The sequence below is a fragment of the Bos indicus genome, chromosome 8 (assembly GCF_029378745.1).
Source record: "Bos indicus isolate NIAB-ARS_2022 breed Sahiwal x Tharparkar chromosome 8, NIAB-ARS_B.indTharparkar_mat_pri_1.0, whole genome shotgun sequence".
In the NCBI taxonomy this organism is placed as follows: domain Eukaryota; kingdom Metazoa; phylum Chordata; class Mammalia; order Artiodactyla; family Bovidae; genus Bos; species Bos indicus.
Genome location: NC_091767.1, coordinates 36,188,613 through 36,215,876, shown reverse-complemented (window position 1 = coordinate 36,215,876; position 27,264 = coordinate 36,188,613). Strand labels below are relative to the sequence as shown.

Sequence of the window (27,264 nt, the reverse complement as noted above, 5' to 3'; positions counted from 1 at the left end):
TCAAAAAGAGGCATTAATAAAATGAAACTGTAATGAACATGCTAATTCTGATCACAGGGTAGTATAACAATGGCAGAGGGAGTCGACTGCCTTCTCCCTGAAAGATGGTAAAGCTGTTTTTTTTTTTTTTAACTGCTATAATGGCTTACATTTTTTGAAAAAGACATATTATGCAAACATTTCTCTCCATTTCCCAATGAAATGCCTTTTCTGTCTCACCCAAATGCTAGCTGTGTGTTTTACTATATCAGTAACAGTCACCTTCAGGGAGCATATTTTTGCCATCTTGCAAGCACTGACTTGCTGAAAAAGGGATGTGACTGAAACACAGAAAGCCAGAGAGCAGAGATCTGAGACACCCCCAGTTCAATGCCTTCTCCATGCACATGACAGCAAGATAAATAAATGAGCACAAGTACAGGAAGGTTAGTAAGTTTGCTCAAGATGTCACAGAAATTCAGGGACAGAGCCAGAGTTGGGACCTAAATTATCTGAGACCTGATCTTGGGGACTTTGGGTATTATCTTATGCCTTGATGGTGATCATTCATAAACTATGATGCACTAACATGGAGTAGATCCTCAAATGTAAGTGTCACTTAATAAATAATGTCTGTAAAACTAAGCAACTCAATTGTCTCATATTTTGTCATCTAACTTTTTGTAGACAATAATTTTACTTAGTGTGTGATCTCAGAATAAGTAATGTCAATCTTGTATATCATGCCCTTTTGTGTTGTGGGGCTTCCCAGGTGGGGCAGGGGTAAAAAATCTACCTGCCAATGCAGGAGATGCAAGCGACTCAGGTTCAATCCTTGGGTTGGGAAGATACCCTGGAGTGGGAAATGGCAACCCACTCCAGTATTCTTGCCTGGGAAATCCCATGGGCAGAGAAGCCCGGCAGGCCACAGACAGGGGGTCACAGAGTTGGACGTGACTGAGCACACACACATGCTGTTTGGTTACGGTACTGCTGGCGGTGGTTTGAGGAGCAGTACTGTGACCGGCGCACTTAGTGTGGCCAAGAGGAGCTACCCCACGTCGAGGATAGGGCAGAAACCGGGAGGACCCCGTGCCCGAGGGGCAGCAGCAAAGAGGAGTTTCCCCACGTCCGAGGTCAGAGGCGGCGGCCAGGAAGAGCTACCCCACGCCCGAGGCTACCTCACATCTGCAGTCAGGGGCAGCGGCCAGGAGGAGCTACCCCACATCCAAGGACAGGTGGCTGCGAGAGCGCAGGAGGGCCTAGAGGAGCTATTCCACGTTCAAGGTCAGGAGGGGCGGCAGTGAGGAGATACCCCTCGTCAAAGGTAAGGAGCAATGGCTGCACTTTGCTGGAGCAGCTGTGAAGAGATACCCCACATCCAAGGAGAGAAACCCAAGTAAAACGGTGGGTGTTGCAAGAGGGCATAGAGGGCAGACACACTGAAACCACACTCACAGAAAACTAGTCAATCTAATCACACTAGGACCACAGCCTTGTCTAACTCAATGAAACTAAGCCATGCCCGTGGGGCAACCCAAGACGGGCAGGTCATGGTGGAGAAGGCTGACAGACTGTGGTCCACTGAAGAAGGGAATGGCAAACCACTTCAGTATTCTTGCCTTGAGAACCCCATGAACAGTATGAAAAGGCAAAATGATAAGATACTGAAAGAGGAACTTCCCAGGCCAGTAGGTGCCCAATATGCTACTGGAGATCAGTGGAAAAATAACTCCAGAAAGAATGAAGGGATGGAGCCAAAGCAAAAACAATACCCAGTGTGGATGTGACTGGTGATAGAAGCAAGGTCTGATGCTGTAAAGAGCAATACTGCATAGGAACCTGGAATGTCAGGTCCATGAATCAAGGCAAATTGGAAGTGGTCAAACAAGAGATGGCAAGAGTGAACGTCGACATTCTAGGAATCAGTGAACTAAAATGGACTGGAATGGGTGAATTTAACTCAGATGACCATTATATCTACTACTGCGGGCAGGAATCCCTCAGAAGAAATGGAGTAGCCATCATGGTCAACAAAAGAGTCCGAAATGCAGTACTTGGATGCAATCTCAGAAACAACTGAATGATTTCTGTTCATTTCCAAGGCAAACCATTCAATATCACAGTAATCCAAGTCTATGCCCCAACCAGTAACACTGAAGAAGCTGAAGTTGAACGGTTCTATGAAGACCTACAAGACCTTTTAGAACAAACACCCAAAAAAGATGTCCTTTTCATTATAGGGGACTGTAATGCAAAAGTAGGAAGTCAAGAAACACCTGGAGTAACAGCAAATTTGGCCTTGGAATACGGAATGAAGCAGGGCAAAGACTAATAGAGTTTTACCAAGAAAATGCACTGATCATAACAAACACCCTCTTCCAACAACCCAAGAGAAGACTCTACACATGGACATCAACAGATGGTTAAACTGAAATGAGATTGATTATATTCTTTGCAACCAAAGATGGAGAAGCTCTATACAGTCAGCAAAAACAAGACTGGGAGCTGACTGTGGCTCAGATCATGAACTCCTTATTACCAAATTCAGACTGAAATTGAAGAAAGTAGGGGAAACCACTAGACCATTCAAATCCCTTATGGTTATACAGTGGAAGTGAGAAATAGATTTAAGGGCCTAGATCTGATAGATAGAGTGCCAGATGAACTATGGAATGAGGTTCGTGACATTGTACAGGAGATAGGGATCAAGACCATCCCCATGGAAAAGAAATGCAAAAAAGCAAAACGGCTGTCTGGGGAGGCCTTACAAATAGCTGTGAAAAGAAGAGAAGCGAAAAGCAAAGGATAAAAGGGAAGATATAAGCATCTGAATGCAGAGTTCCAAAGAATAGCAGGAAGAGATAAGAAAGTCTTCTTCAGTGATCAATGCAAAGAAATAGAGGAAAACAACAGAATGGGAAAGACTAGAGATCTCTTCAAGAAAATTAGAGATATCAAGGGAAAATTTCATGCAAAGATGGGCCTAACAAAGGACAGAAATGGTATGGACCTAACAGAAGCAGAAGATATTAAGAAGAGGTGGCAAGAATACACAGAAGAACTGTACAAAAAAGATCTTCATGACCCAGATAATCACGATGGTGTGATCACTGACCTAGACCCAGACATCCTGGAATGTGAAGTCAAGTGGGCCTTAGAAAGCATCACTATGAACAAAGCTAGTGGAGGTGATGGAATTCCAGTTGAGCTATTTCAAATCCTGAAACATGATGCTGTGAAAGTGCTGCACTCAATATGCCAGCAAATTTGGAAAACTCAGCAGTGGCCACAGGACTGGAAAAGGTCAGTTTTCATTCCAATCCCAAAGAAACACAATGCCAAAGAATGCTCACACTATCTCACAATTGCACTCATCTCACACACTAGTAAAGTAATGCTCAAAATTCTCCAAGCCAGGCTTCAGCAATATGTGAACCATGAACTTCCAGATGTTCAAGCTGGTTTTAGAAAAGGCAGAGGAACCAGAAATCAAATTGCCAACATCCGCTGGATCATGGAAAAAGCAACAGAGTTCCAGCAAAATATCTATTTCTGCATTATTGACTATGCCAAAGCCTTTGACTGTGTGGATCACAATCAACTGTGGAAAATTCTGAAAGAGATGGGAATACCAGACCACCTGACCTACCTCTTGAGAAACTTAGAAGCAGGTCAGGAAGCAACAGTTAGAACTGGACATGGAGTAACAGACTGGTTCCAAATAGGAAAAGGAGTATGTCAAGGCTGTATATTGTCACCCTGCTTATTTAATTTATATGCAGAGTACATCATGAGAAACGCTGGGCTGGAAGAAGCACAAGCTGGAATCAAGATTGCTGGGAGAAATACCAATAACCTCAGATATGCAGATGACACCACCCTTATGGCAGAAAGTCAAGAGGAACTCAAAAGCCTCTTGATGAAAGTGAAAGAGGAGAGTGAAAAAGTTGGCTTAAAGCTCAATATTCAGAAAACTAAGATCATGGCATCTGGTCCCATCATTTCATGAGAAATAGATGGGGAAACATCGGAAACAGTGTCAGACTTTATTTGTTGGGGCTCCAAAATCACTGCAGATGGTGACTGCAGCCATGAAATTAAAAGACGCTTACTCCTTGGAAGGAAAGTTATGACCAACCTAGACAGCATATTCAAAAGCAGAGACATTACTTTGCCAACTAAGGTCCGTCTAGTCAAAGCTAGGGTTTTTCCAGTGGTCATGTATGGATGTGAGAGTTGGATTGCGAAGAAGGCTGAGGGCCGAAGAATTGATGCTTTTGAACTGTGGTATTGGAGAAGACTCTTGAGAGTCCCTTGGACTGCAAGGAGATCCAACTAGTCCATTCTGAAGGAGATCAGCCCTGGGATGTCTTTGGAAGGACTGATGCTAAAGCTGAAACTCCAGTACTTTGGCCACCTCATGTGAAGAGTAGACTCATTGGAAAAGACTCTGATGCTGGGAGGGATTGGGGCAGGAGAAGGGGATGACAGAGGATGAGATGGCTGGATGGCATCACTGACTCAATGGACGTGAGTCTGAGAGAACTCTGGGAGTTGGTGATGGACAGGGAGGCCTGACGTGCTGTGATTCATGGGGTCACAAAGAGTTGGACTCGACTGAGGGACTGAACTGTACTATTTCAAAGTGGGTAAGTCTCAGAAAGTAGTCCACTAAATTTAGAAAAATGACATAGTACATGAAGTTTGGATGATAAAATGTGCATTTTCTGATTACTACATTTAAAGAAATCTCAATTCAACTAACATGATATTTAGTCACAGAGAGTTGACTAAATTTTTCTAGAACTTTCTCTTAGAGAAGGGGAGCTATGTGAGTAAGAGAAAAAGGATTCTTGATGTCTTTCTACTTGCCTAAAACAGGCATATGATCCTGGATTCTTACAGGAAAGAAAAGTCTATGGATGGTCATAACTCATTTTCCCTGAACAGTGGCTGTTAAGATGTATCTGAGAGAACAGTTTCATCTCTGGTTATCATTATCCAAATTTTCAAGCTTTCCCCTTGATATCTTTGGTCAGGAAGAAATGGTGGCCCGTGAACCAAAGATTCAAAAAGAACCCATTCCATCTGGATGATAATCACTCCTCTTAAAACACCTTCTCTGGTCCTAATCTTTGCCCTTCACTGGAAGTCTAATATTAAATCCAAAGTCCTCAGCAGAATCCCACATTAGGCAAGGCTCAGCCCTTAATAACCTCTCAGTGAGATGTGAGGCCTCCACTTAAAGTTCTGCATAGGATAGAAACATGTACAACAGCTATGCTCAGCCCCCTACAGTGCTATAGAACTAGGGAGATGGCATTTGCCTACTTATCCACAGGCAAGGCAACCAAAATAAATCAATAAATGACCTGGAGTCTATAAACACCACATTCACTACTTCTTCTATGAACTGCAGTCTACCCATATAAATGGCAGTTGCTCAAACATCTCATTCCAGGGGTGCATGTTCTGCCCGAGTTTGAAGTTATCCTTCCTTATGAAAACAGTTTTTCAGCATGAGGGTAATTGGAAATGAGCTACACAGGGCAAGTTTTCCCTGAAATACTCCCTTCAATACACACGAGTGGTCAGAGTATTATTTCAGTGTCTTCTGCATTAGTTGCACAGGTCAGATGACTAAATCTCCAATTAATCAGGTCCTCTAGTGGCCTGTGTGAAATAAATTAGTGTTCTCCATCCAGTCCACTTAGACAAAACCCATCACGACAGCTGGCACATTTTTGGCACTGTCAGCAAAGTGGGTAAAAAGTAAATGACCCATGTGGACAAAATGGGCATCAGAGAAGGGGCAATGGATAAAAAGTGCAAAGCAGTTTCTACCCACTGCAGAACAGAGAGCTTGGGTATCTGCCAATGTGATTTTCAAGGGAAAGTGAACTTAAAATGGGCATAGAGCCCATCAACTATAGGGTAAAACTCCTCATGTTCATCTAGTTAACTGTTTACAATGTTCATAATCTAGAAATGCAGTTTACCAACTGGAATATTTTTAAAGACTATTACTAATAAGATTATCAATAGTTATTTAGAAATTTTAAACAAAGAGACAACTCTAAGAAACAAAGGTACTTCCCAAGCCCACTTATTTCATCCTGTAAGGATACATGCAAATATTCTATTTTAAGGTTATGTTTAGACTACTTTTTCATTATCCAAAATATCTTTGAGTTTTTCTCATGAAACATTTCCAAATTGCTAAAAATAATCTTAAAAAAATAAGGTTTAAATACTTTACTAGAATCACAAATTTTCATACAAATGTACTTATATATGACAGATAGTCACATAGAAAGCTATTTCAAATGTATTTGCTTTATGGGGTGCTAGCTGGATAAAAGCAGATGAGATGGGAGGACCCTAATCAGCTGGAAGGAAGGACAATATAAATCCACGTGCATGTCTATGTCAAGTGACAGTTTCCTCCAATTTCTTATTAATGTCTTCATCAAACACATAAAGATTAAGTCAAACCAAACAACTCTCATTGCTTCCTTTTAAGGGGTTTGTTCAGGAAACTTGGAAGGTGAAAACATCCAAAAAAGTTTCTAATAAACTTTACTTGATTGCATCTTCGTAATACGTTTTCTACATGATAGCACTAGTGATAAACCATGTGAATAAGAGAAGATTAAAATTATTAAAGACCAAGAAATCAATCTGGTTTTGCTTCCCATATGAATATTCCTCCCAAATTACTCAACAGTCTTTGGGCCTTTCATCTGAATTTATGTGAACATACACAAGCATGTGCACATATGCATATATTTTAGTACATATTACAGTACATTTAACATAGTCTTCAAGATTCCTTTCAACTCCAAAATCTAGCTTCTCCTAACTGCTCTTTTTTCCCTAATGTCTTATTTTACCTAACAGATTTTACTCTCTTCTTTACCCTTACAAATATTTAAAATTCATTTCTTTTACAACCCATTCATAGAGTTCAATTATCTACACTTCACAGACTATAACTTCTACTGTCACCAATTGGGCTTCCTGGCTCTCGTGTGTTGAAACTGGCATTCATGTTTTATTAGAATGGATACCAATGAGCTCATCTGTGAATAAATGACCTTATCTGGGGTTGTATGTCCTGGACTGTGGCGGCATCTCTAATGGTGTGGATCCTTACATGGCTGTTGCTCCACACTCCATGGGATTCACTGTTTCTAACCAGCTTTTTCATTAGCTTCTGAGTTCTAAGTATTGTACTACAGAAATAGTGCTAGAATTCTTATCTTATACAGAAAGCTGATCTAGCTCTTCTTCCCACCATCCTATTTAACATAGAGCTGTGTCATATGGGAGAGTTAAATCACCAGCCCAGTATCATATAGTCCATTTGGCTATTATCTTGGTTTATAAGATTACAAATTGTCTTTTATCTGGAGGTTCTCTCTTTGTTTTCAGTACCTGGAAATACCTTTCTTGTTTATAAGCCTAACCATGCATTTAATTTTATTTTCAAATATTTTATCAACATCTCTGTGCGGTTATAGAGGGACAGAGAACATTCTATATTGAACATAGCTTGTCATAATGACAAGAAATGTACCTCACACCTGACTTGCTTGTTTTTAAGCAGCATTCTGTTATACAAAATTCAAAGATCTTTATCTACTTGGTCAATATTTCCCCTAAGACTTAGTAAGACATTTCTATTACTTAAAACATATTTTAGGATGTATACATAAATCTTTTCTAGGCTTCTCAGATTGATTAATTCTGGTACTAAGTAGATCTTAAAGGAAATGTTTTCGGTTTTATTAAACATACAAAGAAAATACATCCCTCAAAGCTGGGGGAGACAGAACGGAGGAGAAATGTTCTTTATATATGTTTCTCTAAGATTATTTAATTATGGCCTGTTCTTTCTAATTCTCATCTGAAGACTCTTCTCCTAAATTGTGGAATTACGCAAAGTGAATTTCAAAGCAATACAAAGGAAACAAATGAACAAATGCAGGTTTGTATGAGGAAGGAAGAAACAAAGGCACAGTAGAGTTCACCCAGAAATATCAACTATGGCTGAAACCCAGTTAGGCTATGTCCTTATCTCTACGCAGAAGAGCAAACTGTATGTGTTTTATACAACAGAATATTATTCATCACTGGCCTTTCTTCTTTTCCACTGTCATTCTAAAGGAAGTCTTGAAAGCAGACACACCACACTAAAGAGCTGGCCAATCATCTCATGCTTTGGACAAACTGCATAAGCCACATGGCCGGAAACACAGAAGGCATATTCACTGTTTCCAATCCCTTTGCACCAACAGATATTAGTTCAAGAAATATGAAATCATGAAGAAAACTAGTTTTTTGACATAAAAAAGGTATATTTGTCATTCATGATTCTTTCCATTAATAACTAATCATCTTTAGGTAGAAGATATCCCTTTAACTTTACAAGCATCAATGTCAGTTTTGGTAATTTGCAAAAGTAGTTGCTGACCTATGTATGAAAAATCCACACAGGAGTGAAGTTAACATGCAAAAGAGTAACATAACCTGCTTGCTTTTGAGATTCTTTACCAAAAATCAAAATGGTATCTGACATTTGCAATCAATATTTCTTTAATTTTTTTTTCTGTCCCTGACTAGCAGTTTTTAAGTCTTATGAGAGAAAGCACTGACTATCTATTTAAAGTTTGACCCTAACAAGTATTTGACTTCAATATATTTCCCAATTAAGTGTCATGACAACGCTAGTCTTTTCAATGAGCCTACAAAAGAATACTTGGGGTACAGAATTTGAACAGTGACACAAGCAGCAGCCTTGTATTTTAATACTTACCACGTAAAACTGTGAGTCTGGTGGACACACTTATTTCTCCCACGTTATTCGAGGCCACACATTCATAAATGGCCTCATCACGTGGAGTCCGTAAGGGCTGTATTCTGAGAACTGATCCAGATCCATCGTCAAACTCTATTACCTATTAGAGGAAACAAGAGCTGTCACAGGTGTTGTCACTATCATCTACCTTTCAGCTAAACCTCCTAATGCGGTGGTGGACCAGCCACTAGGCTCACAGTAAACTCAGAAGCATTTTGTGACTACATTTTGATACAGTGATGAAACAGAATAATTGGTCTCATGTAATGAATCCTGTACTGAACAATGAAAAGACATGAAACTACATATGCAAAAAATGTAAATTTCTTGTCACTACAGAAAACCATCCAGGGTTTACTCATGAAAATATTCCAGTATGTGTTATCTAGGGCATTGTGATCCTGGTATTAATTTTGCAAGAAACGTGCTACTGTGATGGGTAAACTTCTTAAATTATTCTGTCTTTGATAGTACAAATGCACATACGGATCCGTTTAGTAACTGAAATATAAGGTGAAGAGATAATGTATACCACCACTGATAGCTATTCTGCTTTAAAATGTCTCATCCTAAATTGTATAGATGAGTGAACCATGAAGAGAAACTGCATAAATCTAGTACTTAGGCAGCCAATGAGATGTCTTTCATAGCCCAAGAGACTGATGGCATGCATTAATTTTGCAATAAATCATTCCAGTATTTGTTCTAGCTTAGCATTTCCTGCATTTTTAGGGCATTCTTGCTGCAAAATGGAGGCTTGCTTCAGCAAGCAGAAAATTAATGTTCTAAACAGTAAGCCTGAATTCACTATCATTATGGACTGTACTCTGAAACAGCTACGAAATCTTAGGTATTTGTCACCAAATTCAAATAGTACTTTTTAAAAATGATGATGACATTGATATTGATGATATGATGATGATATTGATAATTACATGATAATATGAAGATATTGATAAATATGTACACAAAACTATAGTCCTATACTTTTCTATAACTATGATGGGTTTTTTTTTTCATCTGTTCACTGAGATTCTGTATTTTTTTTCCATTTCCCTATGAATAATACATCCATGTGCTTAAACTGTGAATAAAGAATGCCTTGTAAATATATTTACAAGATGCTCAGTCCCAGATTTTGTGTATAAGTGTCAACATATGGGGAAAAAGGGATTGAAAGTTTTTAAAATATATCCATTTCAAGTCCTTTTCACATTCCATTTATGTTCTAAATTCACAGAGATAGCCAAATGTCCCACTTCGCAATGTACCAGAATTTAGTTTCAACTTTATTAAAAATATCACACATTTTAGAATGAATCTACTATGCATCTTGGGAGAATAAAGTTCCAAAGTTACTTTGAGACTGAATTTTTTGTCAAATATGCCATAATTTAATATATACGTGTGTGTGTGTGTGTGTGTGTGTGTGTGTAGTGAGAGAACTCCCTTGGCTTAATGTAGAGAAGGGTTTAAACATTTTTAATACTAATTTCAATTTGGTTTTTTTGGTCTTATTGAGAAATATCTGCCATACATCACTGCATAACGTTTAAGGTGTATAGAATGAAAGTTTGATTTACATATATGGTGATATGATTACTATAATAAGTTTAGTTAACATCCATCATCTCATATAGATATAAGAAAATAATTTTTTTTCTCCTTGTGATGAGAACTGAGTATCTAATCTCTTAATAACTTTTGATTCATTGTTACCTGTCATTGTACAATTACATTTCAGAATTATTTCCTAGGCTTAGGCCTGAATAGTTCAACAAACGAACTGTATACCCCATATTAGCACCCCATTAGGTGCTAATGTTGTAATTTCCAATTTGAAAATCCTGTTTAACACCTGGTATTGATTATAGCATCTCTAGGCCAGATGCTAGATTTGCCAGTGGAGACGGAAGAGGTAACAAAATCAGTCCCACTCACACTCTCACTGGCTTTAGAAACCAGTGAAACCAAAAAATACAATATACTGTTACAGATACTAAAGACTCACAGCCCAAGACTCGATGTTATTTGATGTATCTGCTTTGTGTTAAAACGATTAACTTTTTCTGGATGTGTTTATATGATGCTCATTAGGACTTATGTACTGAGTAGAATTCGTGCATTGAAATGTTTACTATTATAACTTAATCTTTACTACAAGAGTTTGTCAAGAAGTCATCATTACTAGCAAGCCTGATGTCAAAATTCTCTTTGACAAAAAAGTTCAATTTAATTTAAACTAAAAAGTCTATGTGCACCAGAAGTTACATACATATACATCTTTTTCTATCTGATGTAAGAAATGTTTCTTAAAGATTAAGATATTCTTTTATATTTAAATCATTATAAATATTTGATCTTCAAACAAACACAATTTTAAATTTATCATTTGTAAATTACCGTCCAGATTTCAGTTTTACCAGCATAATTAATTAGGCCCTTTATGCATTTGGTCCATTTATTTCTCTGTGAAAACTGTTGAAAAATGAGTAAAATCTCAATGTTCTGAGTTTTGTAGCTGCTATATTTCTTTTAACTGGGAATAACTTTAATTTGCCAAAATGTAAATTAGGCTATGAAGTAGACCAGAAACTCAGGTAGGAGGAACTGAGTGTTATATTAAGTATTAGCTGGAGTTCCCAGTACCCTGTAAGAACCAGTCTATAAATTACAAGCATGAGGTTGCAGGCTTCTTCTAATTTTCTTCTGTGCAGCTTATCACCTATTTTACTCCTCCAGAATGAGTAACTTTATACATCATAAGGCTCCTTCAAAACACCCCCCAGAAACAATATCTGATGTATGTTTTACCATCTTCAGTGCACTGAGCTTTCTTGAGTAAATGCAACTGATTTCTTCAACAGGTTTATCAACTATCCACCTGTTTGAGTATGTTTCTTCCTGAGCAGTACTTTACACAAACACACTGGAGCAAAAGTTCTCATTCTAGTCCATGCTACTTTTAAAACACAGGTGTGAAGTATAGTGGATAACTAAACTTGCTGCCCAGTATCCATTCTCCTTCCAGATTACAGGAACTTGAATTCCCTTTAGGAAAACACTGCTCCTTCATTTCAAACCACAGGGTTGAATGGAACTGACTTCATTGCCAGAAACAGAGGTAGATTCTGATTAACTTAGTCAGCCTGTACCATCCAGCTGTTCATAAGGAATGGTTCTGGGATGAACATGTAACTCAGAAAGATCCAATAGCAGAGGAAATTCACACTCATCCTCTAGTCTTGGATGTGGGAGGATGGGAGACTGCATCTTGCCATCTTAAGGGGAAGCAGTCTGAAAATGAGGTTACAGATGGATGCTAAGGACACTATTTGAGCCCTGATACAAGTAGGACAACAGTCAGTCTTATGAACCCTCAAATTCTCTTTTTGAAAAAGTCAGAGCCATTTAGAGTGAACTTTTCCATCCCAAACAACATAACAAATGACACATCTCAGTGATTATAACACCTTGTATCAGTAAAACAAGTAACATACAAACCAAAACTCCAGCAGATACCTTCTTCCCCCAGAGAAACAGAACAATGGACCTAATACCTCAAATCTCTGATTGCTGACTTTCTTTCCTTTTTTGTTCCAGACAATTTTAGGTCTTGGGTCTCCTGTAGCTTGGCAAATGAAGGAGGCAACTCCTCCAGAGACCCCTGTCTGGTCAACAGGAGTTCGCGTAAATCTTGGAGGTGCTAAAATAAAAAAGAAATAGACATCATAATTAGATGGAAAATTGAAACACAGATTATTATCTCACCGCAGTGCTCTCTCCACAGCCCTCAACCCTATTTCAGTCAATAGAGATAGAATACACATATAAATATACCGGGATGACAAAATCAGGAAAGCACCTTTTAATTTGAGGGTAGATAAAAGGGGAAGGAGGTAACTTTCCGGTCAAGTTATCTGTTAGCACTTTTAATGCTGAAACCCGTATTAAGGCAGAGATCCAATAACATTCGAAAAGCAACATCACGCATTAATTTTTATTACCAGTATTAAAAAAATCCAATTTGTCCTCTGTAACAAAATGAGCTCATCAATCAAAGTGAGTAAAATTTTAGCTCTTTGCTTTGATGCCGCTATCAGGACGCTGCCAGAAAGCAGCAAACACTGCTAAGCTATTAAAATAAGTGACATTTAAGAGAAATTCTAGGAAATTTTAAAGAGACTGGAAATACAGCCCTGAGTTAGAAGGTTTAGCAAGAAACAGAAATAGGAGAAAATGGTACAGTGACTCTAACCCAGATATGGTGTGCTGTCTTACTTGAAACTTAACTCCACAATTTGCATAAAAAGATGAGTCAAGAAGTCTCCAAAGTCATAGCAAGGAAAATAATTTCTATAAAGAAAAATGTACACTTCAAGACTCTAGGACAAAAGGCTAAAAGTGTGAGGTTTTTGAATTGCCCTCCATCTCCTTTAAATGTTCCTAATATTTACTTTCCTTCTTAAAATCTGCTTGTTATCCATCTTATATTTCCAGGTCTAGAAATTCATTAAATGAGAATTATATAAAATGTAGATAAATGCTTATGGACTAAATATTCACCATATATCTTATTTACAAAGATTATAAATATACAAATGTCAATTTGGGTATTTATAGGGATCAATAGATCAGCTATGGCATAATCATCAAATAGTAAACGTTATATTTATAAACATGCCTTGAGAAGTACTTATGATTCAATGGTAAGCCAGAAAAGCACCACACAAAATTACACATGAGGGATAGCAGGTAAAGAAAAATGCACCCCAAAAGAGATGGCACAAAATATGCTAAAATATTAACAATGGTGGCTGGGGAGAGGTGTTCTAATTATTTTTCCTCCTCTTCACATTTTTCTTGCATCCTTGAGTTTTTACAATTATGTTATAGTTGGACATTTTTTTAACTCAAAAACATTTTACCTCACTATTTTATTTTCTATTTTCTTATCCCTATGATCAAAGAAAAGAAGAATTTTCTCTTCTCTCTGGTCGTAGTCCACCTGTACGTCATTGAGGTAAGGTTTTAAGTAACCATAGCTAATGCTTATTTTGAAAACTCTCCTTAGATTTTGAGAAAGAGGAAAAGAGCAAAGTCCATCACTGTTTGCTCATCACCACTATTTTCTCTGCCGTTTTCATGTTTCCCATGTGATGCTCCTGCTGGCCCAATGATGTGTGTCCTGACCCTCATCTCAGTTTTCCTTGAGTCAGGGAAGCCAGATTGCCCTCTCAGCTCCAGTGGGCTACAGTTCACAGGGTCGCAAAGAGTCAGACATAACTGAAGTAACCCAGCGTGCTCAGGTGCGCGCACACGCACGCGCACATACACACACACACGCATGTTGAGATGCAAAACTTTCCTCTTACTTAACTATAAAAATATGAAGTGTGAAATCAATAATTTTGCAGAGATCCCTTTAAGGTTTAAGGTATTAACTTCCACAATGAGGCAAAGAATGGAGAAGTGATGGGTGTGGTGTATTTGCAATGCTGATAAAGGAACATGGATCTCCACTTCATCAGCAAATTCAACTTGATGATAGTAGCTCTGGTGAAAACCAGGCCCCCATTTGTTCAGAAACCCTAGGAATGAAAGCAAACTCTGACAATGCTGCTAGATATCACATCCAGTAGCATCTCAGGGTAGCTATACAAACTAGATGATTACCAGAACTGCGAGTAATGTTTAAGGTGATTTCAAATTGACTAACAGTGAGAGGAACAAAAAATACAGTATACTGATGTCAACTGTCTGTCACGAAGAAAAAAGTTATTAAACTTTTATGGTTTTCATTCTGCTGTTCCAAACAATGTAAATGGATAATAACCACATGCTTGTCAGCATATAATATGGAAATTACAACTATGGAATTGAAATTCCTAGGGAGTTTTCCCTGAAAAAAACATATTGCATTGCTATATTAAGTGATAAAACAGTATCATTTTTAGGTACTTTATTTTTCAAACTCCATAGCTTAAAAATTGGAAAACCAATTTTAATAACCCAATCTCCCATTTAAGTTGAAATCTCTTGTAAGAATGTATGGGCTGGGCAGAGGGTTGTTGTATACAATGTTGCATACATTGAAATAATCAGAAAGTGAATAAATAAAGATGGTAGGATGCCATTTTTCCTGCACTGGGATTTTTTTTTTAAAGGGATAGTATCCTAGTTTTCATCCTAATTTGGAAATTATGAAAATCTGCAAAGAGGTAATATTCTGCCTGCCAGTGCAGGAGATGTGGGTTCGATCCCTGGGTCAGGAAGATACCCTGGAGAGGGAAATGGCAACCCACTCCAGTATTCTTGCCTGGAGAGTCCCCATGGACAGAGGAGCCTGGAGGGCTACAGTCCATTGGCTCGCAAGAGTCAGATATTAGCGACTAAATAACAACAACAAATTATTCAGCAAAGTGCTTCCTAGATAATGAGCCAAATTTCTATAAAACTTATAAGTCTTACTTCTAAATGGAAAGCAAAGGAGGCAAGTTACCATTTTCTCAAAAAGAATGTTCAGATGTGTTTTTCATTTTCTGGTCATACCTTACAGTTCTCAGGCAAACACTGAGAAGCTTAAGAATCTACCAAAGATATGATCACTGGATGCTACTATAAGCATTTTATTTATTTTTAAATTTAAATGATAATTTTTTTAAAATTTTTATTGGAGCATAGTTGATTTATAATGTACTAGTTTCAGGGGTATAGCAATGTGATTCAGTTCATATACATATAACTACTCTTTTTTACATTCTTTTCCCATATAGGTCATTACAAGGTACTAAGTAGAATCCTGTAAGAATTTTATTTCAAAAGTTGACGTCAGTAGAGTTAACCTAATGAGTTGTGAACATTTTTTTTGGGGGGGGAACAGAATATGTTTCAAATCTGGGACTGTTTCCCTATATCCCACTACCCACAACGGTAGTGACGCAGCATTCTTCAAAAAACAGCCCTTAAATTCACTCTTTAAAAACAAACACAAGAAATGAAGTTGAAAACACTGTGTTTTTAAAAAGGCATATCAAGCATTTGCACACAGAATTTTTATTTCAATTTTTTTTCTAAATATAGAAATATTAGTTTTCATAGACAAGAAAATCATCACTTTCTCTGGGATCTGATGTCAATTTTTCTACATTTGTCCACCAAATCCAAACCACAGAATGGATAAATACCATTACTCTATGATACAAAGTTAAGATTCTAGATAATATAGTAAATCCTTTCAGTAAGCATGTCTGTAGCATCCTAGGATGCTAATAATCTTGGTTGGTCAGCCTATCACAGTGACACTGTCAATGTTAGGCAGATGGCCAAAAGGTAAGAGGTGAGAAAGAAAGAAGAGTAAAGATAACTGTAGCAAACACTGGAGGCAAGAAAAAATCTTTATTCCCAGAGGAATTTAACAACACAAAGCACCTACTCCCCCTTCTCTGTATCTCTGCTTAATAGAAGAAACTAAATGTATCTTCTGGCTTCTTTTGTCATGGATATACTCAAATTTAAGTCATGCTCCGACTTAAATCCTCCGAAGGTGGGAAGAAATAAAAGAGAACCCAAGTAAAAGAACAAAACAAAGAATTCCACTGCAAAGTCACACAATAGGTCAGCCTCAGGTCTGAACAATGAAAGTCCAAACGATTATCCCATGAAATACAGCCACAAATGCTATAGTTGGTTTAAGAAAAAGAGAAATATCAGGAGTGTAAAGACAGTGAAAGGAAAGGAAAGGAAAGTCGCTCAGTCGTGTCTGACTCTGCGACCCCATGGACTGTAGCCTACCAGGCTCCTCTGTCCATGGGATTTTCCAGGCAATAGTACTGGAGTGGATTGCCATTTCCTTCTCCAGGGGATGTTCCCGACCCAGGGATCAAACCCAGGTCTCCCGCATTGTAGACAGACGTTTTACCGTCTGAGCCACCAGGGAAGTCTATAAAAGACAATGAGAAAGATATTAAATTTTACAGTTTCTGATATTCAGATAGGCACTCTTCCATTTTTGTAGCTAACTGCCATGGCTATCCACTTAGAGCTGCCAGCACTGTGCATGTCTGCTCAAGATGGTTCTGACAAGTGAGGAGTATTATGACCTTTTATTAAACTAATGCCAAGCAGAGGTCAAATTACTGTTAGACCCAGAAAGTTTATTTTCTAAATGGAAAATAGACAAGCCAAACATGCATATGAGTCAGACCAGAGGCATGGTGGATATTCTAGAACATGTCTGCCATGCCCACGTGTTGTTCAAAGACTGCATTCCCGGGATGCATTCACAGAACAGACAGGAGCTCCAGGATTCCAATAGATTTTTATTTCCTACACAGCTCGAGATGAGCCACAGGCTGCTGCTTTTTTTCTTCAAGAGGTTAGACTGCTTTACAGTACAAGCAATGCACAGCGCCCTTAATGCAATTATTGTGACATGCTGATGCTCTATCAGGTCTACAGTGATTAGGCTTTCTGAAGACAAGACGATAAGCTCAAAGAACACTTAAGGTGTTTAAATTCAGGAGATCCTACCAAAACCAGCAAATTGCCTTTGACCATCCTAAACAAACTGCACTATCGAGGACAAAACTTCCCTTTAGTACGTTATGTTATACAGAGCTAGATATTAGCTGGGGAGAACCATTGAAATCCCCTAGCAACATCCATGGAAGGAAAGGATTTATGAAAAATTCTTAAAGGTTAAGAAAATGACTCAGATCTGTGGTAACTTGATTGGCAAACTGAGAATCGTCTCTAAAGCAGGCCCTTGCAAAGGGCCACGTGCTACAAAATTGAAGACATGAGCCAATGGTGCCATTTGTCTAATTTAATTCTAATGAATAAGCCACTTCTGCAGACATCAAAGAAATATGTCTGTCCAATGGGAAACAAAAGTAACAGCATGTAACTAATTGGCTTTGTTTCCTTCAGCTGATTAACATTTCCTTAAAAAGTTTTGTTTTTAAAGGCCCATTTGTCATAATAATGTACTTAAAATCTTGAAAGGGGAAGGTTAATAATGTTATTAAATGATACTGAGGGAGAGGATGAGGAAATGTTTAGTTAAAATAAATAGGCAGTCCTGTCTCTAGGAATCCACTTCCTCCCTAAAAGTTGTCTGTAGAATTTATGAGCCTGTCAGCTGACCTCATCTCTGTTCTTTCTTTCTCTGGAAGAATAAGGCTGAGAGCTCTGAAAGGAAGCTCAGGAAGGGAGATCCAGACGTGAGTGAGAAATGCAAAGCACAGGAGGTGAATCTGGGATGATGTTAAGAGCCATGGCCGGGTCTGAAGGTTTAGGGGGAGAAGAACCATTCTCATAGGGTTTACATTCCTGACCAGCCATAATACACTCTACCATCACTGACCCAAACATACAAAATGGCCAAAGTCTGTGTGGATGATGGATTTTCTGTTACTACTCATTGGAGTAGATAGGAAATACGGCCAAAATAGCAGTACAACTGCAGAGGCTCATGACAAGGGAAGAGAGGGAAGGTCCCAAAGTTGATGCATAACTCCTTAGAGAGCCAGAATCCTGGCACAAGACACCAGGCTGAACTGGTTTCTATAGCAAATGTTCTTCTACAAGCAGATCTCTGGGAACATCTATTTTATCAAAAGGAATCTGAATAGGGTCACCTCTGACATCCATGGCCAGGATGGACTTCAAAGACTATCTTTGAGTCATCAATGAAATGCAAGAGACCTGGGTTCTATCCCTGGGTTGGGAAGATCCCCTGGAGAAGGGATAGGCTCTACCCACTCCAGTTTTCTTGCCTGGAGAATCCGATGGACTGTATAGTCCATGGGGTCACAAAGAGCTGGACACGACAGAGTGACTTTCACTTTCATTTTTTTTCTTTCTAAATATATGTATTACTATAACGCTTTCTATTATTCTATAAATTAAGAGTAATGGTATAATCTTATAGGACTATGGAAGAAATTGTACGTAAGATATATAAAACATTTGGTCCAGTGCTTAGAATTCACTGAAGAGTAGTTATTTCTTTACCCCATTTTGATGTATAATGCTCCTTAAATCATATTTAAAAGCTAAAATATAGTGGAGTTGTATTAAAAAGAAAATACCACAGATGGCTCAAAAACAGTCTTTGAAGGTCCACCCTGGCCATGGATGTTAGAGGTGACCCAGTTCATATTCCATGTGATAGAAGAGATGTCCCCAGAAGTCCTGGTTTATGTAGAAGATCATCCGCTCTAGAAACCATTCAGCTTGGTGTCTTGTGCCAAGATTCTAAGAAATTCCAAGCACTGAACTGAATGTCTTACATACCTTATATGTAAGGTTTTCCAGAGTCCTGTGAGATTATACCATCAGTCTTACTTTATAGAATAATAGAAAGCTGTAGAGTACTACATACATTTAGAAAGAAAGAAAGAGGCAGGGAGAAAACAGGAAAAAGAAAGGAAGGAAGGCTCACTGAGGTTTACAGTGAGTCATGTACTTTTGATCTAATTGTGAAGTCCTGATATTTTTGCTGTGCCAAATTAGAAGATGGAAAGTCACAAAGATGCTACACAGACAATATAGTATAACTCAATTTATTGCATATTTTCAAATCAAGTCTGTTTTAGTTAACCATAAGAAGTATATTGGCTGTTTTCTCAAGGATTTAGTGAGTACCTTGTGCTTTATTACAGCAATTGTTTTTCACTTGATAAGTGAGAAAGTTCACTCAGAATGTCTATGGGTGTTCTTTTTCCTCATTTCTAGTAGCCAGAGTACATCATGAGAAACGCTGGGCTGTAGGAAGCACAAGCTGGAATCAAGATTGCCGGGAGAAATATCAATAACCTCAGATATGCAGATGACACCACCCTTATGGCAGAAAGTGAAGAAGAATTAAAGAGCCTCTTGATGAAAGTGAAAGAGGAGAGTGAAAAAGTTGGCCTTAAAGCTCAACATTCACAAAACTAAGATGATGGCATCCAGTCCCATCACTTCATGGACAATAGATGGGGAAACAGTGGCTGACTTTATTTTGGGGGGCTCCAAAATCACTGCAGATGGTGAATGAAGCCTTGAAATTAAAAGACACTTACTCCTTGGAAGGAAAGTTATGATCAACCTAGACAGCATATTAAATACTTCATCAACAAAGGTCCATCTAGTTAAGGCTATGGTTTTTCCAGTAGTCATGTACTGATGTGAGAGTTGGACTATAAAGAAAGCTGAGTGCCAAAGAATTAACGCTTTTGAACTGTAGTGTTGGAGAAGACACTTGAGAGTCCCTTAGACTGCAAGGAGATCCAACCAGTGTCTCCTAAAGCAGATCAGTCCTAGGTGTTCATTGGTAGGACTGATGTTGAAGCTGAAACTCCAATACTTTGGCCACCTGATGCAGGAGCTGACTCATTTGAAAAGACCCTGATGCTGGGAAAGATTGAGGGCAGGAGGAGAAGGGGATGACAGAGGACAAGATGGCTGGATGTCATCACCGACTCAGTGGGTATGGGATTGGGTAAATTTCAGGAGTTGGTGATGGACAGGGAGGCCTGGCATGCTGCGGTTCATGGAGTTGCAAAGAGTTGGACACAACTGAGTGACTGAACTGAACTCAGTAGCCAATTGAAATCAGGAATAGATTAAGTATGAAGCCTGGGCAAAAGACAAATATTAAAGCCACAAAATTCATAAATAAATCACACAAGCTCCAAGTGTAGTATGGTAGAATATTTTTGTACTGTTTTGCATATACATTTAATTTGTTCATGATGGCAAAAGACAAGAAAATTCTTGACACCCATTCCCTCTCTTCCTTTTCTAGGCATCTCAACAATATATTCTATGCATGTCTAGACCATTAATTTATTACGGTTTCAACTCCCAATCCCTGGCCACTAAAATAGCTACTACAGTATTCTCCCACCAGATAGAGATGCCTATGCCTCTATGACTATCCGTATTTAAGGTAACTAAAGATTGATATGTATACAACAGAAAGGAAGGGGAGAGGGAGAAAGGAAAGGAAGAAAACAAGACAGGAAGAGACTTGATTTCATGAAAAGGTATCTCCCACTTGAACTTTTCCTCAATGCCAGGTGGTCCTTATTTCTGATGTCTGAAAGATTATCTAGCAACATCTCCAAATCATTATGTTGAAAACACACCATGTCATCTGTGTTCCCAGTCCTACTTCTCTTCCTAAGTTTCCATATGCGTTCATGGCACTCCCATTCCCACCAACACCCAGCCCTGAAGCCTCAGCCTTTTGTCTTCTTGGAAATCAATATCTCACATCACTGCCGATCCTTCTTTTCCTTTTCGTTCTTTTTCTTTTAGTTTTAAATGCATCTATGACTAAAGCCCTTTTCCACTCAAAATAACTAAACAAACAAGCTTTAACAACTTCCTGTTGGCAAATAAACCAGAAATTTTGTTGGCCTTTAAGAACTTTTAGAGCTGTTGCCAACCTATTCTTCCAAATGTTTCCACCATTGCTCATCAAGAACCTAAAACCCTGCCCTGATTCCTTGGTACAAGCTGTTTCCTTGCATAAAATGCCTTCTCATCCATTTAAAACTTATAGAATTTACCCATTTTTCAATCTCTAATAAAATATTTTGACCTCTTCTTTGATCCTCCCATGTGGATAAGATTCACTATCCTTTAAACTTTCTTATCATACCTTCTGTATCTCTTCTATGAGTTTAAGCAGTCTATCATTTATTACAGCTCTTTTATACATATGTATTTCTCTCTCTGTACATTAACTGAATCCTGAGAAAAGCTTCTGTGATCTGGTCAACTCTGAAGTCTCATTAACTCCTAGTCACACCAAGCACATAGTAAGTGTTCAATACATACTTAGAATTGATAAAGGGCTTCCCAAGTTACTGTATCCTCTAATCTGTACATTTTCAGTACTTAAGATGCCTAATACTGTTATAAACATGATAACCCTGCTTTCATTTGATTACATTTGCTTAGAGCTTGATAAATTAACTGAAAAATACAAACTTCACGTAATATATTGTACACTGACACGGCCAAGCACTGATGTGACACAGTGGAGACTAATGGATCCATACCAGGCCGTGAGGTTGCAAAATACAGCACATCCAAACTACAGAGTCATGCACCCTACTGCAGGACTCGACGTGTGAACTGAGTAATGGACTGAATGCACTGAATGTAACACAGTGGGTCTCACCTCACTCAGGAATATCATTTAACCTCACTGTTATCACAGAGCTCTTCTATTTTCTGCCCTTTTTGTGCTTTTTTTTTTTTTAATAAATTGTCTTTATTGTTCTGAATGTACATTCTTAATATAAGTAAATTAGAAAACATAAATTAAAGGAAGGTGTTTTAAAGCTTTCTTCCAATGGTTTCTAATGTTTCCTGTGGTCATCCCTTTGATGAATGAAGATTTTTGTTATGTCTGCTCTCTTATACTTTCTACAAAAGAGATTAATACACTGTATGATTACTTTATACTCTTTTTACTTAAAATATATTGTGAACATATGTATGCCCATAATTATTTAAATAGAAGAGTATTTTATAGTATAAAGCATACAGATATATTTTTATTTACTGTTAAACACTGAGGTTGTTTCCAATTTTTTAATGTTATAAAAACACTTAAGTGATTATTCTTATAGTTATATCTCTATACATATGTCATTCTTATATGTAATTCATTTCTACATATAAAACTCACAATCATGATGAATTCCTATATGTAAAATTAAAGGATTAAAAAAATTCTACATTTCTAAGATGTTTTATAAATCTCAACACATTATCATAAAAAACCTCATTCATAGGAGGAATATATATGAGTGTCTAATTACCTAGACCATTGCTAAAGCTGAAAATTATCACTTACTCATTTGCAAAATTTTTATCCTTTTTAGTTAAACAGAGGGATATAAGGCAGAGGTCAGAGGGTGGAGAGTTTAGAGAGGAAGAAACTGGAAAATTTACACCTTAAAAAAGAATCCTCTTCAGATACTCCTCAAATCCTGCCTTTTCCATTTCCCCTTGGGACAAAAGAACATATGAGGAATTCTTAGTGGTGAATACTCAAAGGCCAATGAAGAAAGAGGACAAGGAAGAATATCTATCAAACTTACACTACTGAAAGTAGTTCTTCAATGTTATAGAAAATAATTTTTGATTTAAGACAATCAAGATATGAATTCCACTTTAATCTTTTAAATTGTTTTCCAAATAACAATTGAGATGAGGTTTCACATGAATTAGTCAGTGTAGAGTAGTAAAATAAGTTTCTCATTTGTCCTATTTCAAAATATATTAATACCTGGGCCATAAACACTTGTTTTATAGCCGTAAAAGTTGTGTGGTCTCATCACTGTATCTCATTATTTAATATACAGCCATGGGATATAATGACCAAAACAAAGAATCCCCTACATTCACCGTGTTAGAGCCATAAAACATCTCTGAGCTACTGACATTCTTAGTAAGATCGACCATACACTTTGGTATAAGACACTGTAGACACTGGTTTAGCAACACAAACTTCAGAAAGGTAGTACCAGTGCTCCTGAATCCCTCTTAGAATCAGTGGAGCCATTCTTACCATTCCTTATGTCAGACTCATGCATCCTTAATGAAAGGTTGTTACCAGCAGCACTATTTAGATGTTCACTTAACATTTTCCACTTCAAGCCTCCAGGTTCACATACCATCTACTTACGCATTCAAAATACACAGACTGTGTATCCATCTTTGTTCAATGGAGTGATAAAGGCCCATATACTGACAGACAAAGTCATGCAATCTCTGCTCATTGGTAAAGATGTAGGTGAATAACACATTATTTACTATTTTCTTTTTTTTTTCACCTTTCCTCTAAATGGTAATGTACTCACAAGGTTATTTAACACAGACACTATATTTAATAAAAAAGAAACTCTTAGCATCTTAGCATCTTTTCATAGTTAAGTTTTCAAATCAGATTCATTTACATCATTCACTGCTCATTTACTCATTACTCATAACTTATCACATCAGCTGTGCTGATCATCATTAAAAGTATTCATTTATTCTTCCTTCTAACCTGATGCTTATCATGTATCTTCAAACTGGATCATACCGGAAAGGTAATTGGTTTATTTAAAAAGGAAAATGCAAAGATATAATTAAAGTGGCAAAGAAAGGGATAAATGAAAAAACAATGTCATCATTGGCATTTTTTTCTTCTAATTCTTTCTCAGTTTTATGTTACTAAATTCCAGAATACAGATTCTATTACCTCCCCTCTAACAAATTTCCAGTAAGTCAACTATGTCAATTTTGTTTTATTATTAAGGGGAACTACAGCGAGAAGGCAATGGCACCCCACTCCAGTGCTCTTGCCTGGAAAATCCCATGGATGGAGGAGCCTGGTAGGCTGCAGTCCATGGGATCACTGAGGGTCGGACACGACTGAGCAACTTCACTTTCACTTTCCTGCATTGGAGAAGGAAATGACAACCCACTCCAGTGTTCTTGCCTGGAGAATCCCAGGGATGGGGGAGCCTGGTGGGCTGCTGTCTATTGGGTTGCACAGAGTCAGACACAACTGAAGCAACTTAGCAGCAGCAGCAGCAGAGTGATCTGTGTACTGGCTTCAGTTTAGAGACCAGTAGCAAACCAGTTCCCCAAAGAGACCTATTGCTGCCATTTAAGTGTTTAGCAAAGTGTAAGCTTTGAGCTGGTATGAACTGCTATAACTCTCATCTTCCAATCAAAGTGTGACGTTACCACAACTGGCAAAGATCTGGATCAATTTTTTGTAGGATAGATACATCTTCCAGGAATAAATGTGACCACAATCTTTCATCTATCAATTTCATACTGGTAAGTTAGCAAAGTAGTTTTGGAAGTAAATAGCTGAAATATTCCCAGGTGCTAAACACAGAAACGGTATATGTGCAAACACATGTGCATACTTTCAGTTAGTGGTAAAACAGATTGCAAAATGATTTTCTCTCCTTACTGGGGAAATTTAGAAGCAGTATCATAAGAAAACCTTGTTCATAGACAAAATAGCATCTCTACAGATGCATGGTCTTCGTATGTTACAGAAGCACTCTGTCTAGGACAGAATATTGTAGAAAATGAGCTGCCTGTGTTTTTATTACAAAGGCGATGTTAATTATAATGTATAGGGAGTTTTATAACAAATATGACAGTATTTCCTAAAGAAAGTCCATAATTAATACTACCTTCCAAATAAATGATGCGATGATTTTTAAGTGTTCCCAAAGATGAAACATTTAAAAATTTCATTGTTTAAAAATATTTTCTTCCAACTCAATGTTTTATATTAAGGGGTACTGTCATTTGTTAATAAGCATGTAGACACATAATGGATAAATAATATAAAAAAGAAAAAGAAAAATGATGAAAAAGTTGACTTGCCTATACACCAGAATCGTTTGACTAAAACTAATTTTAAAAATGCTTTTAAAAAGTTCAACATTATTCAAATTTGAACCAATACTCTGCTAGAGATCAAGGTATTCTAAGTTTAAGAGGCTTATGTTATAGCTTCATTCTGTATGATGCCTAGCATATTGTAGATATTTGATACTTTTTAAATAAAGTACAATTATTTCAGTCATATGGATAATTTAGATATGAATCTATGTCCTTCCATTATTTTTTTTAAATTCACTTCTCTGTAGACTCAAAGCCAAAAATTACTTGGCAATGATCTGCAGAATTCCAAACATACTCATTCAATATTAGGTAACTATTAGAACCAGTAACAATTTGTAGGATAATAAAAATACTCATCTGATATCCTTCCAACTGAGCACATGTAGCAAGCAAAAGAGTGGCATTTATTTTCCATATTATATCATTCTTCCTAAAATAAAAACATTTTTAATAAGAGACAGAAATTAACACCCATACAAGCAAGTTGAATATGGGGAAAGTGTTTCTTCCATAAAATGTCTCACTGAGCTTAATCTTGCTAACCACGATTGATCTCTGCATTCTGAAATAGAGTAGCCTGTCACCCGCCCATTCTCAAATTCTCCCCAGTGAGCTATTTGGGGGTACAAAAGATGGAAAGATGACAACTGGCTCTATGCTAGGCTGTGAAGTCATGTACCGGCAAGCAATGATAATAATAGATGATCACCCAGGGCCATGGACTGGCCCCGTCCACACAGAAAACTCAACTTGACGTTAATTGGATCCTGGCAAGACAGAATAGGGTACAATTCCTTGGTTTGTAGATGAAAATAAACCTTTAAAGAACTTTAATAAAATGAGTCCAAAATGGAACAGGGTATAATACAATAATGCAATTTATACTTTTTTTTTATATGCTACATCTCTGTCAAATAACCCTATCAGCATTTCCATGACAGCATGCCAAACTGAGGAGGAAATGTCTCACTCTTGCTGCCTGTGAACTGAAACACATACATATCACACATTCAGAAAACCAAGAGGAGGGGGAGGGACCTTTTCTGTCCCATCCTCATTGAAATCTGTTATGCTCCAGCCAGTCCTTTTGTTCCCATTTTCCAAACAGCATCAGATTTATTTACATAAATATCCATCTCACCTCTCTTGGTTAAAAGAAAAAAACAGATAACACTTGAATCTAGATACAAGGTAATACTACTCAGATATTCTGGAATTTCAGTTGAATTAACCTTCAAATATCAAGTCCCTGATTTGTATCCCTGGGCAGTACAGCCCCTGGTACCAGCTAATTTTGGTGCAGATTATGCATGCTTTTCTAGAGAATACATTCTCTGAGCCCCAGAAAGATGGGAGGTATTCCAAAAGAGCATAGACAGTGAGGATCTTTATTTGCCAACTGACTGCCCCCGCACCGCCCCCCCCAAACTGCCCAAAACTCTGTTAATTCTTTAACTTACAGCTCAGGGTATTAAGGAAGAAAACAAAGGGTTTTCCCACACAGAAATAACCTTTTAGAAAAAACCTGCAAACGAGATTTTAATCACACTATTTACCAGTTATAGACTGCACTGCAGAAATAAACTGAAACACTTCCACCGCAGCTTTTTTTTTTTTTTTTCTATTTTAACTGTTGCAGGCAACATTATAGCAATTTAAGTTGGTTTTCTGACAAATTATTAGGACACTTATTTTAGAAGGAAAATCAACCAATAATTACTGCCCTGGCACATGGCTATTGTTCAGAGTAGAAGCAGAAGCTGTGCCTGACAGCTGATGGGTGCAGTCCCCTGCTATCCTTAGAGCACATTTGCAGATATCCAGGGCCTCTTGCCAGACGGAGGCATGTAGTAGCCACCCTTTCCATCCAACAGAGCTGCACTGACCAGCCTGTGCTGAGAACAATCAAAGGACACCATTTCAGGACCTCCTACAAGGTTGGGCTTAGCTTCAGAAGCTAAAAATACTGTTTTATTTATTAACAATTTCAACTGAGC

The 27,264-nt window shown here is 37.7% G+C and overlaps 1 protein-coding gene across 24 annotated transcripts in view; it reads right to left on the bottom strand.

Annotated features, from left to right (window-relative positions):
* The window catches only part of PTPRD (protein tyrosine phosphatase receptor type D), a 2,527,413-nt gene that overhangs the window by 339,383 nt on the left and 2,160,766 nt on the right, over positions 1 to 27,264 (bottom strand). For all 24 annotated transcript variants that reach the window (XM_070794551.1, XM_070794552.1, XM_070794555.1 and 21 more), the window contains 2 exons: positions 12,403 to 12,548; positions 8,801 to 8,942 (listed from right to left, as the gene is read on the bottom strand). In XM_070794551.1, the coding sequence (XP_070650652.1) occupies positions 8,801 to 8,942; positions 12,403 to 12,548 (288 nt within the window). The remainder of the gene's footprint in view (positions 1 to 8,800; positions 8,943 to 12,402; positions 12,549 to 27,264) is intronic.